At 43.7% G+C, this 15,537-nt stretch overlaps 1 protein-coding gene across 1 annotated transcript in view; it reads right to left on the reverse strand.

Annotated features, from left to right (window-relative positions):
* LOC311149462 (IQ motif and SEC7 domain-containing protein 1-like) overlaps nt 1-11,835 on the reverse strand; it is a gene marked incomplete at both ends in the record, with an annotated part of 49,488 nt that extends 37,653 nt beyond the window's left edge. The window contains one exon of the mRNA XM_084186659.1: nt 11,768-11,835. Within this exon, the coding sequence (XP_084042785.1) occupies nt 11,768-11,835 (68 nt within the window). The remainder of the gene's footprint in view (nt 1-11,767) is intronic.
* Nucleotides 11,836-15,537: the final 3,702 nt, after the last annotated feature.

Raw genomic sequence — 15,537 nt, forward strand, 5'->3', positions numbered from 1 at the left:
GAAACGGTGCAGGAGGTGCTGGAAAGCATTTTTAGGACTATAATGTCCTCCTCATATTGTAGAATACAATATGTGCCTCCACACAGCTAGGACTAGGCTATTGATGGATTCAAGACAAGGTGGTTTTTATGATTTCTGATTCTCGGTTTGTCAGTATCAAAGTAGCCTGTCATTTCGAACATTTGTGAGGTATTAAAAAAATATTCTGCTAAAGTCTCCAGTCATCTAAAATGATGTAGAATTGCATGAAATGCGTTTATAAAAAGGCCAATTCTTTCCCGGACCCTGAATTCAGCCTGACTTCCCTGGCTACTAAACTTTTGACCCATATGAGCAACTTTTGCAAGCGCCTCTGCTCTACTGCTCTATGCCAGTAGGCTACGCAAACAAGAAGCAATTATTTATTATTAAGGGGATTTCTTTCATGCGTTCCAATACTTCAGAGCCCTCCCAGGTCACCCCCCTCTCGCGCTCACTTTTTGTTTTCCGGCACCTCCCAATTTACAAATTAAGCACTGACTACTACTACTACTACTGTAGCTACCTCAATAAAACTGTGACTTATACACCACCGGACTACAGTACTACTACAGTACTACTACAGTACTACTACAGTACTACTACAGTACTACTACAGTACTACTACAGTACTACTACTACTGTTGCTACCTCAACAAGTCCTCTGGCAGCATGGCTGGGGATCACACAGAAACAACCCTAAACCTTACAGACGCAACTGTAAACCTCACAGACAACTGTAAAACCTCACAGATACAACTGTAAACCTCAGACACAACTGTAAACCTCTCAGAAAACTGTAAACCTCACAGACACAACTGTAAACCTCAGAAACAACTGTAAACATCACAGACAACTGTAAACATCTCAGAAAACGGTAAACCTCACAGACACAACTGTAAACCTCACAGACACAACTGTAAACCTCAGAAACAACTGTAAACATCACAGACAACTGTAAACATCTCAGAAAACGGTAAACCTCACAGACACAACTGTAAACCTCAGACACAACTGTAAACCTCACAGGCACAACTCTAAACTTCACATACACAACTGTAAATCTCACAGACACAACTGTAAACCTCACAGGCACAACTCTAAACTTCACATACACAACTGTAAATCTCACAGACACAACTGTAAACCTCTCAGACAACTGTAAACCTCACAGGCACAACTCTAAACCTCACAAACAACTGTAAACCTCACAGGCACAACTCTAAACTTCACATACACAACTGTAAACCTCACAGGCACAACTCTAAACTTCACATACACAACTGTAAATCTCACAGACACAACTGTAAACCTCACAGACAACTGTAAACCTCACAGGCACAACTCTAAACTTCACATACACAACTGTAAACCTCACAGGCACAACTCTAAACTTCACATACACAACTGTAAACCTCAGACACAACTGTAAACCTCACAGACAACTGTAAACATCTCAGAAAACGGTAAACCTCACAGACACAACTGTAAACCTCAGACACAACTGTAAACCTCTCAGAAAACTGTAAACCTCACAGACAACTGTAAACCTCACAGGCTAGCATAAAATAGCAGAGCCAGAGATGCGTTACAGGGAGGCAAAGCCTTGTCAGATCTACTCCAGATCTGTATTTAAAGGAGGGGAGGAGAGGGAAGGAGGAGGGGGTTGAGAGAGAGTGAAAGAGAGAAAGAAAAAGGGAGTGGATGAGAGAGGAGGGGGTTGAGACACAGCTCTAGAGCCTAGCACCCTGTGGGTTGGCAGGGGCTCACTCTAAAACATAGGTAGCCTATGTGTGGCTGTAAGCCTCTCATTCTTTCCTCCATTTCTCCTTCTCTCCTCTCCTCCTTTCTCTCCTTCCTACTCAGACAGCCATGGCTGTCACTGAGTCGTGTCGGGGCAGATAGAGGCAGAGCTTTCCTCCAGGCCTGAGGGCGCACACTTTCTAGTAGGCTTAAATTGAAGATATGGCAAATAGGAGTGGCAATATCGTCCGCTATTATCCTCAGTAATTTTCCATCCAAGTTGTCAGACCCCGGTGGCTTGTCATTGTTGATAGACAACAACAACAAATTCACCTCTTCCACACTCACGTTACGGAATTCAAAATTGCAATTCTTGTCTTTCATAATTTGATCAGTTATACTTGGATGTGTAGTGTCAGCGTTTGTTGCTGGCATGTCATGCCTAAGTTTGCTCATCTTTACAATGAACAAAATAATTAACATAGTTGGCAATATCAGTGGCTTTTGTGATGAATGAGCCATCTGATTCAATGAATGATGGAGCTGAGATTGCCTTTTCCCCAAAGATTTAATTTAAGGTGCTCCAAAGCTTTTTACTATAATTTTTAATGTAATTTAATTTTCTTTCATAGTGTAGTTCTTCTTCTTTTTATTCAGTTTAGTCAAATTATTTCTCTATTTGCAATACGTTTTTACCAATTGGTTAGTGCAGCCAGACTTACTTGCCATTCCTTTTGCTTCATCCCTCTCAACCATAAGACATTTAAATTCCTCATCAATCCACTGGGATTTAACAGTTTTTACAGTCATTTTCTTAATGGGTGCATGCTTATTAGTAACTGGAATAATTAAAATCATACATTTCATAAATGTGTCAAGTGCAGCGTCTGGTTGCTCCTCATTACACACCACAGACCAACAAATATTCATTACATCAATAACATAGGAATCACTACAAAACGTATTGTATGACCTCTTATACACTATATTAGGCCCAGCCTTTGGAACTTTGGTTTTCCTAGATATAGCTACTATATTGTGATCACTACATCCGATGGATTTGGATACTGCTTTCAAGCACATTTCTGCAGCATTAGTAAAGATGTGATCAATACATGTTGTCGATTTCATTCCTGTGCTGTTTGTAACTACCCTGGTAGGTTGACTGATAACCTGAACCAGGTTGCAGGCACTGGTTACAGTTTGAAGCTTTTTCTTGAGTGGGCAGCTTGATGAAAGCCAGTCAATATTGAAATCACCCAGAGAATATACCTCTCTGTTGATATCACATACATTATCAAGCATTTCACACATGTTATCCAGATACTGACTGTTAGCACTTGGTGGTCTATAGCAGCTTCCCACCAGAATGGGCTTTAGGTGAGGCTGATGAACCTGTAGCCATATTACTTCAACAGTATTTAACATGAGATCCTCTCAGCTTTACAGGAATGTGGTTCTGAATATAAACTAAAACACCTCCACCATTGGCATTTCTGTATTTTCTGTAGATGTTATAACCATGTATTGCTACCACTGTATCATCAAAGGTATTATTTAAGTGAGTTTCAGAAATGTGATTCAACGTGGCACGTCTATCCATGACGTCTTACTGAGACTAGTTGGTGGACAAACTAGATTCAATGCAATAACGTGGAAACCCAACACTATACCACAATTCCACAGAGCTGTGGCTGAAACTGGCCACCACAGAGAGAGGTTGAGATGAGTTTACAGCAGTGTTTCCCCTAGCATAATGTAGGCGGGATGGACCCATCCCACTAGCTCTGTTGTACTTGCACCACTGAATGAATTTTCTCTTTAATTAGTTTTACATTGAAACTTTTGGTGGGTAGAGGATGTGGGGATTGTAATAATGTACAATAATTCTAGGGGAAACACTGGTTAACATCTGAGTACAGAGGTTTGCCTGCTCACGTCCAGTCCGTGAGCAGGCAAACACGCCCAACCCCCACTCTTACACTAGCCCAAACCAATGGCATGTACCAGATGCTCAGCAGGCTCTGCTCGCAATTATTGACCTGAGGCCAAACCACACGACCAACAACATTAGACACTTTACGGAACACAAAGCCTTCACTATTTCATCCTGGAATATCCAAGGCCTGAGGTCATCTGCCTTTGGCCTAAAGAGCAGGAACCTGGACTTCACCAAAGAAATCAGAAATACAGACATTGTCATCCTACAGGAAACATTGTATAGAGGAGATGGACCCACTGGTTGCCCTCAAGGTTACAGAGAGCTGTTAGTCCCATCCACCAAACTATCAGGTGTGAAACAGGGAAGGGACTCAGGGGGTATGCTAATTTGGTATAGAGCAGACCTAACTCACTCTATTAAATTAATCAAAACAGGAACATTTTACATTTGGCCAGAAATTCAAAAGGAAATGATCTCAACAGAGAACAATGTCCTCCTGTGTGCTACCTATATCCCCCCGCTAGAATCCCCATACTTTAATGAAGACAGCTTCTCCATCCTGGAGGGGGAAATCAATCATTTCCAGACCCAGGGACATGTACTAGTCTGTGGCGACCTAAATACCAGAACTGGACAAGAACCTGACACCCTCAGCACACAGGGGGACAAACACCTACCTGGAGGTGACAGCATTCCCTCCCCCATATGCCCCCCTAGGCACAACTACGACAACATAACCAACAAAAATGGGTCACAACTCTTGCAGCTCTGTCGTACGCTGGGTCTGTACATAGTCAACGGTAGGCTTCGAGGGGACTCCTATGGTAGGTACACCTATAGCTCATCTCTTGACAGTAGTACTGTAGACTACTTTATCACTGACCTCAACCCAGAGTCTCTCAGAGCATTCACAGTCAGCCCACTGACACTCCTATCAGACCACAGCAAAATCACAGTCTACTTGAACAGAGCAATACTCAATCATGAGGCATCAAAGCCAAAGGAACTGAATAATTTATTAAGAAATGCTATGGATGGAAGGAAAGTAGTGTCGAAACCTGACCACTGTGACTGACCCAAACTTAAGGAAAGCTTTGACTATGTACAGACTCAGTGAGCAGAGCCTTGCTATTGAGAAAGGCCGCCGTAGGCAGACCTGGCTCTCAAGAGAAGACAGGCTATGTGCACACTGCCCACAAAATTAGGTGGAAACTGAGCTGCACTTCCTAACCTCCTGCCAAATGTATGACCATATTAGAGACACATATTTCCCTCAGATTACAGAGATCCACAAAGAATTAGAAAACAAACCCAATTTTGATAAAATCCCTTACAGTGAGGGAAAAAAGTATTTGATCCCCTGCTGATTTTGTACGTTTGCCCACTGACAAAGAAATGATCAGTCTATAATTTTAATGGTAGGTTTATTTGAACAGTGAGAGACAGAATAACAACAACAAAATCCAGAAAAACGCATTTAAAAAATGTTATAAATTGATTTTTGCATTTTAATGAGGGAAATAAGTACAGTGGGGGAAAAAAGTATTTAGTCAGCCACCAATTGTGCAAGTTCTCCCCCTTAAAAAGATGAGAGAGGCCTGTAATTTTCATCATAGGTACACGTCAACTATGACAGAGAAAATAAGAAAAAAAATTCCAGAAAATCACATTGTAGGATTTTTTATGAATTTATTTGCAAATTATGGTGGAAAATAAGTATTTGGTCAATAACAAAAGTTTCTCAATACTTTGTTATATACCCTTTGTTGGCAATGACACAGGTCAAATGTTTTCTGTAAGTCTTCACAAGGTTTTCACACACTGTTGCTGGTATTTTGGCCCATTCCTCCATGCAGATATCCTCTAGAGCAGTGATGTTTTGGGGCTGTCGCTGGGCAACACAGACTTTCAACTCCCTCCAAAGATTTTCTATGGGGTTGAGATCTGGAGACTGGCTAGGCCACTCCAGGACCTTGAAATGCTTCTTGAGAAGCCACTCCTTCGTTGCCCGGGCGGTGTGTTTGGGATCATTGTCATGCTGAAAGATGGAAGGAGGTTTTCACTCAAAATCTCACGATACATGGCCCCATTCATTCTTTCCTTTACACGGATCAGTCGTCCTGGTCCCTTTGCAGAAAAACAGCCCCAAAGCATGATGTTTCCACCCCCATGCTTCACAGTAGGTATGGTGTTCTTTGGATGCAACTCAGCATTCTTTGTCCTCCAAACACGACGAGTTGAGTTTTTACCAAAAAGTTAAATTTTGGTTTCATCTGACCATATGACATTCTCCCAATCCTCTCCTCTTCTGGATCATCTAAATGCACTCTAGCAAACTTCAGACGGGCCTGGACATGTACTGGCTTAAGCAGGGGGACACGTCTTGCACTGCAGGATTTGAGTCCCTGGCGGCGTAGTGTGTTACTGATGGTAGGCTTTGTTACTTTGGTCCCAGCTCTCTGCAGGTCATTCACTAGGTCCCCCCATGTGGTTCTGGGATTTTTGCTCACCGTTCTTGTGATCATTTTGACCCCACGGGGTGAGATCTTGCGTGGAGCCCCAGATCGAGGGAGATTATCAGTGGTCTTGTATGTCTTCCATTTCCTAATAATTGCTCCCACAGTTGATTTCTTCAAACCAAGCTGCTTACCTATTGCAGATTCAGTCTTCCCAGCCTGGTGCAGGTCTACAATTTTGTTTCTGGTGTCCTTTGACAGCTCTTTGGTCTTGGCCATAGTGGAGTTTGGAGTGTGACTGTTTGAGGTTGTGGACAGGTGTCTTTTATACTGATAACAAGTTCAAACAGGTGCCATTAATACAGGTAACGAGTGGAGGACAGAGGAGCCTCTTAAAGAAGAAGTTACAGGTCTGTGAGAGCCAGAAATCTTGCTTGTTTGTAGGTGACCAAATACTTATTTTCCACCATAATTTGCAAATAAATTCATTAAAAATCCTACAATGTGATTTTCTGGATTTTTCTTTCTCATTTTGTCTGTCATAGTTGACGTGTACCTATGATGAAAATTACAGGCCTCTCTCATCTTTTTAAGTGGGAGAACTTGCACAATTGGTGGCTGACTAAATACTTTTTTCCCCCACTGTATTTGACCCCCTCTCAATCAGAAAGATTTCAGGTTCCCAGGTTTATTTTATACAGGTAACGAGCTGAGATTAGGAGCACACTCTTAAAGGGAGTGCTCCTAATCTCAGTTTGTTACCTGAATAAAAAACACCTGTCCACAGAAGCAATCAATCAATCAGATTCCAAACTCTCCACCATGGCCAAGACCAAAGAGCTCTCCAAGGATGTCAGGGACAACATTGTAGACCTACACAAGGCTGGAATGGGCTACAAGACCATCGCCAAGCAGCTTGGTGAGAAGGTGACAACAGTTGGTGCGATTATTCGCAAATGGAAGAAACACAAAATAACTGTCAATCTCCCTCGTCCTGGGGCTCCATGCAAGATCTCACCTGGTGGTTGCAATGATCATGAGAACGGTGATCAATGATCTCAAGGCAGCTGGGACCATAGTCACCAAGAAAACAATTGGTAACACACTACACCGTGAAGGACTGAAATCCTGCAGCGCCCGCAAGGTCCCCCTGCTCAAGAAAGCACATATACAGGGCCGTTTGAAGTTTGCCAATGAACATCTGAATGATTCAGAGGAGAACTGGGTGAACTGGGTGAAAGTGTTGTAGACCAAAATCGAGCTCTTTGGCATCAACTCAACTCGCTGTGTTTGGAGGAGGAGGAATGCTGCCTATGACCCCAAGAACACCATCCCCACCGTCAAACATGGAGGTGGAAACATTATGCTTTGGGGGTGTTTTTCTGCTAAGGGGACAGGACAACTTCACCGCATCAAAGGGACGATGGACGGGGCCATGTACCGTCAAATCTTGGGTGAGAACCTCCTTCCCTCAGCCAGGGCATTGAAAATGGGTCGTGGATGGGTATTCCAGCATGACAGTGACCCAAAACACATGGCCAAGGCAACAAAGGAGTGGCTCAAGAAGAAACACATTAAGGTCCTGGAGTGGCCTAGCCAGTCTCCAGACCTTAATCCCATAGAAAATCTGTGGAGGGAGCGGAATGTTCGAGTTGCCAAACGTCAGCCTCGAAACCTTAATGACTTGGAGAAGATCTGCAAAGAGGAGTGGGACAAAATCCCTCCTGAGATGTGTGCAAACCTGGTGGCCAACTACAAGAAACGTCTGACCTCTGTGATTGCCAACAAGGGTTTTGCCACCAAGTACTAAGTCATGTTTTGCAGAGGGGTCAAATACTTATTTCCCTCATTAAAATGCAAATCAATTGATAACATTTTTGACATGCGTTTTTCTGGATATTTTTGTTGTTATTCTGTCTCTCACTGTTCAAATAAACCTACCATTAAAATTATAGACTGATCATGTCTTTGTTAGTGGGCAAACATACAAAATCAGCAGGGGATCAAATACTTTTTTCCCTCACTGTATCTACTGGGTGAAAAACCACAGTGTGCCATCACAGCAGCAAGATGTGTGACCTGTTGCCACAAGAAAAGGGCAACCAATTAAGAACAATCACCATTGTAAATACAACTCATATTTATGGTTAATTATTTTCCCATTTGTACTTTGTACTATTTGCTCATTGTTACAACACTGTATATAGAGGTATTGGATGGCAGGGAGCTCTTTTCTCACCACCTGGTATAGAGGTCTTGGATGGCAGGGAGCTCTTTTCTCACCACCTGGTATAGAGGTCTTGGATGGCAGGGAGCTCTTTTCTCACCTCCTGGTATAGAGGTCCTGGATGACAGGGAGCTCTTCTCTCACCGCCTGGTATAGAGGTCCTGGATGACAGGGAGCTCTTTTCTCACCGCCTGGTATAGAGGTCCTGGATGACAGGGAGCTCTTTTCTCACCTCCTGGTATAGAGGTCCTGGATGACAGGGAGCTCTTTTCTCACCGCCTGGTATAGAGGTCCTGGATGACAGGGAGCTCTTTTCTCACCGCCTGGTATAGAGGTCCTGGATGACAGGGAGCTCTTTTCTCACCGCCTGGTATAGAGGTCCTGGATGACAGGGAGCTCTTTTCTCACCACCTGGTATAGAGGTCCTGGATGACAGGGAGCTCTTTTCTCACCGCCTGGTATAGAGGTCTTGGATGGCAGGGAGCTATTTTCTCACCGCCTAGTATAGAGGTCCTGGATGACAGGGAGCTCTTTTCTCACCGCCTGGTATAGAGGTCCTGGATGACAGGGAGCTCTTTTCTCACCGCCTGGTATAGAGGTCCTGGATGACAGGGAGCTCTTTTCTCACCGCCTGGTATAGAGGTCCTGGGTGACAGGGAGCTATTTTCTCACCTCCTGGTATAGAGGTCTTGGATGACAGGGAGCTCTTTTCTCACCGCCTGGTATAGAGGTCCTGGATGACAGGGAGCTCTTTTCTCACCGCCTGGTATAGAGGTCCTGGATGACAGGGTGCTCTTCTCTCACCGCCTGGTATAGAGGTCCTGGATGACAGGGAGCTCTTTTCTCACCGCCTGGTATAGAGGTCCTGGATGACAGGGAGCTCTTTTCTCACCGCCTGGTATAGAGGTCCTGGATGACAGGGAGCTCTTCTCTTCACACTGCCTTATATAGAGGTCCTGGATGACAGGGAGCTCTTTTCTCACCGCCTGGTATAGAGGTCCTGGATGACAGGGAGCTCTTTTCTCACCGCCTGGTATAGAGGTCTTGGATGGCAGGGAGCTATTTTCTCACCGCCTAGTATAGAGGTCCTGGATGACAGGGAGCTCTTTTCTCACCGCCTGGTATAGAGGTCCTGGATGACAGGGAGCTCTTTTCTCACCGCCTGGTATAGAGGTCCTGGATGACAGGGAGCTCTTTTCTCACCGCCTGGTATAGAGGTCCTGGGTGACAGGGAGCTATTTTCTCACCTCCTGGTATAGAGGTCTTGGATGACAGGGAGCTCTTTTCTCACCGCCTGGTATAGAGGTCCTGGATGACAGGGAGCTCTTTTCTCACCGCCTGGTATAGAGGTCCTGGATGACAGGGTGCTCTTCTCTCACCGCCTGGTATAGAGGTCCTGGATGACAGGGAGCTCTTTTCTCACCGCCTGGTATAGAGGTCCTGGATGACAGGGAGCTCTTTTCTCACCGCCTGGTATAGAGGTCCTGGATGACAGGGAGCTCTTCTCTTCACACTGCCTTATATAGAGGTCCTGGATGACAGGGAGCTCTTTTCTCAACGCCTGGTATAGAGGTCCTGGATGACAGGGAGCTCTTTTCTCACCGCCTGGTATAGAGGTCCTGGATGACAGGGAGCTCTTTTCTCACCGCCTGGTATAGAGGTCCTGGATGACAGGGAGCTCTTCTCTTCACACTGCCTTATATAGAGGTCCTGGATGACAGGGAGCTCTTTTCTCACCGCCTGGTATAGAGGTCCTGGATGACAGGGAGCTCTTTTCTCACCGCCTGGTATAGAGGTCCTGGATGACAGGGAGCTCTTTTCTCACCTCCTGGTATAGAGGTCCTGGATGACAGGGAGCTCTTTTCTCACCTCCTGGTATAGAGGTCCTGGATGACAGGGAGCTATTTTCTCACCGCCTGGTATAGAGGTCCTGGATGGCAGGGAGCTCTTTTCTCACCGCCTGGTATAGAGGTCCTGGATGACAGGGAGCTATTTTCTCACCGCCTGGTATAGAGGTCCTGGATGACAGGGAGCTCTTTTCTCACCGCCTGGTATAGAGGTCCTGGATGACAGGGAGCTATTTTCTCACCGCCTGGTATAGAGGTCCTGGATGACAGGGAGCTCTTTTCTCACCGCCTGGTATAGAGGTCCTGGATGGCAGGGAGCTCTTCTCTTCACACTGCCTTATATAGAGGTCCTGGATGACAGGGAGCTCGGCCCCAGTGATGTACTGGGCTGTCCGCTCCACCCTCTTTTTTGAGGATTTGAGGGCCCATGCCAAACTTTTCAACCTCCTGAGGGGGAAGAGGCGCTGTAGCGCCTTCTTCACGACTGTGCGTGTGTGGACCATTTTAAGTCCTTAGTGATTTGGACCCCATAACCAGCCTTTTAGGGGCAAGGGGAGAAAGAGAAAGAGAGAGGATCGTTGATCCAAGGTCTGTTATAGGATTGACTCTCTCTGATAGGTCAGTGCAAATCTATAAACCAATTATTGAGTAAGAGAGACATCACACCCCAACACACAGACAGACACACTTTACTTGGCTTAGTTAAACAGTGAGCACATGGCTGTAACTCACTACTGCTTATAAAATAGACCTGGCATCTCTTCATGAGTTCACCCTCTCATTTGACACACACACACACACACAGTAGATGTGACAACTCGTTGGGATAATTACATTTTCCTTCATATGGTAGACTAAAACTGTTGTTTATGAAGGACACACACACAGTGTCTCTACTAAGAGACCCATTATTTTAGGATATGGTTATAAAAATATACTTAGAATGTTTTATAAACAATGTCTTCACCTCATTATATATGAGACATTTTAACACCTGATTCACCCTGTAATGTTTTAGGTCCACCACACACCACATGTACACACCACCACACTAATGGTCAATAAAATGAATGAGTGGAAGCTGCCAATTTGCATCCTTTTTTAAATGTTAGTGGTTGGACTCAACGGTTGGACTCCTATCTCCCCAACTGTCATCCTACCTGAGAGAGAGAGAGAGAGAGCTAGAGGACATTTTCCAACCGACAAAACGTTAGCCTGCTCTGCTGTAGGCTAACGTTACTGTAGAGAATGGGGTCGACATCTGAGCCAGCACATCAAACAGTAGTTCAATAACAAAATCCGTTTTCTGTTGCAGTCCACAACACCATATTGACCAACTTTAACTGGCTAATACTATCCTTTACGTTAAACCATCCATTTACTAAGCATATCACAACCATATATGCGTTTGGGAAAAGAAAAATATATTCAATGCCATGGAATGTAATAATCTGTTTTTACTGGCGAGTAACAATTATTGCCGCATAATCTTTGATAAACATCAATCTATAATACAATTCAAACGCGCTCTTACCAGTAAATAAGCTTGTTGTTATTTAGAAGAGCAGGGGTCTTATCGGAGGCGCAGTTGATGCACCACATTGTTGCTAACGAACCCACGTCGGTCCTGGTGCGTAAAACCGTTATTCCTTCCTGTCGTTAATTTGGCTCGAGCAGTGACATCCGCTCCTGGAGAGGCGCGCTCCAGGGATTCGTTCCCACACGCATGTTTCTGTTATTTCAGGTAGAAAAGCATTGTTAACTCAGAAGAGGGAAGAGGAGAAATGTCGAGGGTCCTCAGGCTCAATCGTCCGCTCTTACACAGACCTCAATCCCTTCGTCTATCCCCACCTCTAAATCTCCATACTCTCCTCTTCCCTCTCCTCCCTCATTTCTTTGACTCTCCAACGCCGGCCGTTTCTATCTCCCTCCGGTCGCGCAGGCTGCTATCTGCCAGGGCGGAGCGGCGTGACACAGCAGTCACGGCAACAACACAACTACTGCTAGTCTGATGTGGTTAACCACGTCAGGCTCCAGTCCACACGCTCAGCAAAGTTGGGCGTGCATTCTTTCTATGCACTCCAAATGTTTTTTTAAAAATATTTTCTTCAATTTTAATAGATCTTCAGATGAAAGACAGAGAAAAATATTACAGTCCACTGACTTCGTACTGTTGTAGCCTACCGAATAATGTACATCTATTTCGTTATTAAGGCCTGTATGCTCTTACCCCAGGCTCCCACGCTGCCATTTTTAATAGATATCTTTAGGCCAAGCTGCCATTTGTAATAGATATCTTTAGGCCAAGCTGCCATTTGTAATAGATATCTTTAGGCCAAGCTGCCATTTGTAATAGATATCTTTAGGCCAAGCTGCCATTTGTAATAGATATCTTTAGGCCAAGCTGCCATTTGTAATAGATATCTTTAGGCCACGCTGCCATTTGTAATAGATATCTTTAGGCCAAGCTGCCATTTGTAATAGATATCTTTAGGCCAAGCTGCCATTTGTAATAGATATATTTAGGCCACGCTGCCATTTGTAATAGATATCTTTAGGCCAAGCTGCCATTTGTAATAGATATCTTTAGGCCAAGCTGCCATTTGTAATAGATATCTTTAGGCCAAGCTGCCATTTGTAATAGATATCTTTAGGCCAAGCTGCCATTTTTAATAGATATCTTTAGGGCCCACTAGGCTGGAAAGACACTGGCTTTTATAAACCCAATCATTGCGCAACCCATTCTAAATGCAACCCTGTGTTAAAAACAGTTTTGACGGCCCCGATTAAAAACACCTACTACTATTTTTTATTTTTTATCTGGTAATTGAAGCGTGCTTCAAAATTCGCCATTCAAGTGCCACTGGCAACTAGGCAGGCTTCAGCACATCACAACACACTGAACATGAAGTGCTTTGTAACACATTTGTGGCAACTGAGCTGCCAATACCTTAAAGGAGACGAAACCTTTTAACTTTACCGGAGTATTGAAACATGGTTGTGTGGGTATTGGGACAGATTGAAGGTGTTCTGGAACATTCGTCCCGGTGCTCTGAAACATGACGTGGTGTGACGTAACACCACAGAATCAAGAGTTGAGCAACACCTTGCCAGAGACTGGGAGTACTTAACCCGGGAAAATATTGAAAACACTATTATGGTGTTTTGATTCCTGCGCAGTGCAGAATTACATCCCTTCTCTTCTGGTGTTCTCTCTAAAGCGCCTAAACGCTATGATGGTCCTGTGTAGTGCAGAATTAGATCGCTCGTTCTGGAGTTTCCAAATACTGTCCACGGGAGTCGCTGCGCTTATACGGTGTGTTGGTAAACTCCTCATCAGTAATTCCAAAAGGTCAAATGTACAGTATTATGCTCAAAACAAACGGCATAAGAAAATCAAGTTGTGAAAATACTAATTCATACGTTTGTCCAGGATAACGATTAATGAGTGTAAAATTACTTTTTCAAGACACGATTGAAGCTTCAAATGCTTTATATTTTCTTTGCTAATGATCAAATAACAAAACATGAACAGGTCTTAATCATTTTTATATTGATAAAGACAGTTCAAAGATCTTTAAGGTATTTATCATGTTCTTAAAACTCAAAAGAAATTAGGCATTATTTCTTAATTCATGGGGAAAAAAAATACAGGCAATGACTGCTAATGTTAGCAGTAGAACTCATACAAAACTTGTAAAAAACTTCAGCCCAGGGCTCAATGCGATCCACCAGTCATCCATTATGCTAATGTCTCTGACCTGAGTCTTTATATTCAGATGATGGTACATGGAAGGTTGTTCAGCTGAATTAAATCACAGTACAGTTGGGTTAGATGATATGATTGACAGTTGACAGTTCACTTGGTATTAGTATGTAGTCCTGATTGGCTGTGGTTAGGATTGGCCAACTGGTGTGTCATTTAGTATGTTTTTCTACAGGGAGACAGAGATAGCAAATGATAACAAGCAACAATGATAGTACATGAATGCATAATTAGGTTCTCAAATAATAGAATATTAACAAATTGCAATATGAATACAATTATGAAACATATCAACAGCAATTTACAAAAAGCAAATACTTGAATAAGCTATGCAAATATAGCAACAAGATAACAATATGAATGTCAAAAGTGGGATGCAGTAACATGTGGTGTGGTAGTCCAAGGCTAGAGCAGGCTAGAATGGCAGAGGCTGTATAGTGTAGAATATAGAGTCCCACAATCTGACTCCTTCTGTTTATAATCTAACTCATTCTGTTTCTAATCTGGCTATATAGTGTAGAATATAGAGTCCCACAATCTGACTCCTTCTGTTTATAATCTAACTCATTCTGTTTCTAATCTACTTCTGTTTATAATCTAACTCATTCTGTTTCTAATCTACTTCTGTTTATAATCTAACTCATTCTGTTTCTAATCTGGCTATATAGTGTGGCATATAGAGTCCCACAGTATGAGTCGTACAGTGCATTCGGAAAGTATTCAGACCCCTTGACTTTTTCCACATTTTGTTACGTTACAGCCTTATTCTAAAATGGATTAAATAGTTTCCCCCCCTCATCAATCTACACATAATACCCCATAATGACAAAGCAAAAACAGTTTTTTTGGAATATCACGTTTACATAAGTATTCAGGCCCTTTACTCAGTACTTTGTTGAAGCACCTTTGGCAGCGATTACAGCCTCGAGTCTTCTTGGGTATGACGCTACAAGCTTGGCACAACTGTATTTGGAGAGTTTCTCCCATTCTTCTCTGCAGATCCACTCAAGCTCTGTCAGGTTGGCTGGGGAGCGTCGCTGCACAGCTATTTTCAGGTCTCTCCAGAGATGTTCGATCAGTTTCAAGTCCGGGCTCTGGCTGGGCCACTCAAGGACATTCAGAGACTTGTCCCAAAGCCACTCCTCTGTTATCTTGGCTGTGTGCTTAGGGTCGTTGTCCTGTTGGAAGGTGAACCTTCGCCCCAGTCTAAGGTCCTGAGCGCTCTGGAGCAGGTTTTCATCAAGGATCTCTCTGTACTTTGTTCCGTTCATCTTTGCCTCAATCCTGACTAGCCAGCTCGAGGAAGAGTCTTGGTGGTTCCAAACTTCTACCATTTAAGAATGATGGCCACTGTGTTCCTTGGGGACCTTCAATGCTGCAGAAAAGTTTTGGGACCCTTCCTCAGATCTGTGCCTCGACACAATCCTGTCTCGGAGCTCTACAGACAATTCCTTCGACCTCATGGCTTGGTTTTTGCTCTGACATGGACTGTCAACTGTGGGACCTTATATAGACCGTTGTGTGCCTTTCCAAATCAT

Source organism: Coregonus lavaretus, assembly GCF_964263955.1.
Source record: "Coregonus lavaretus genome assembly, chromosome: 22".
Lineage (NCBI taxonomy): Eukaryota > Metazoa > Chordata > Actinopteri > Salmoniformes > Salmonidae > Coregonus > Coregonus lavaretus.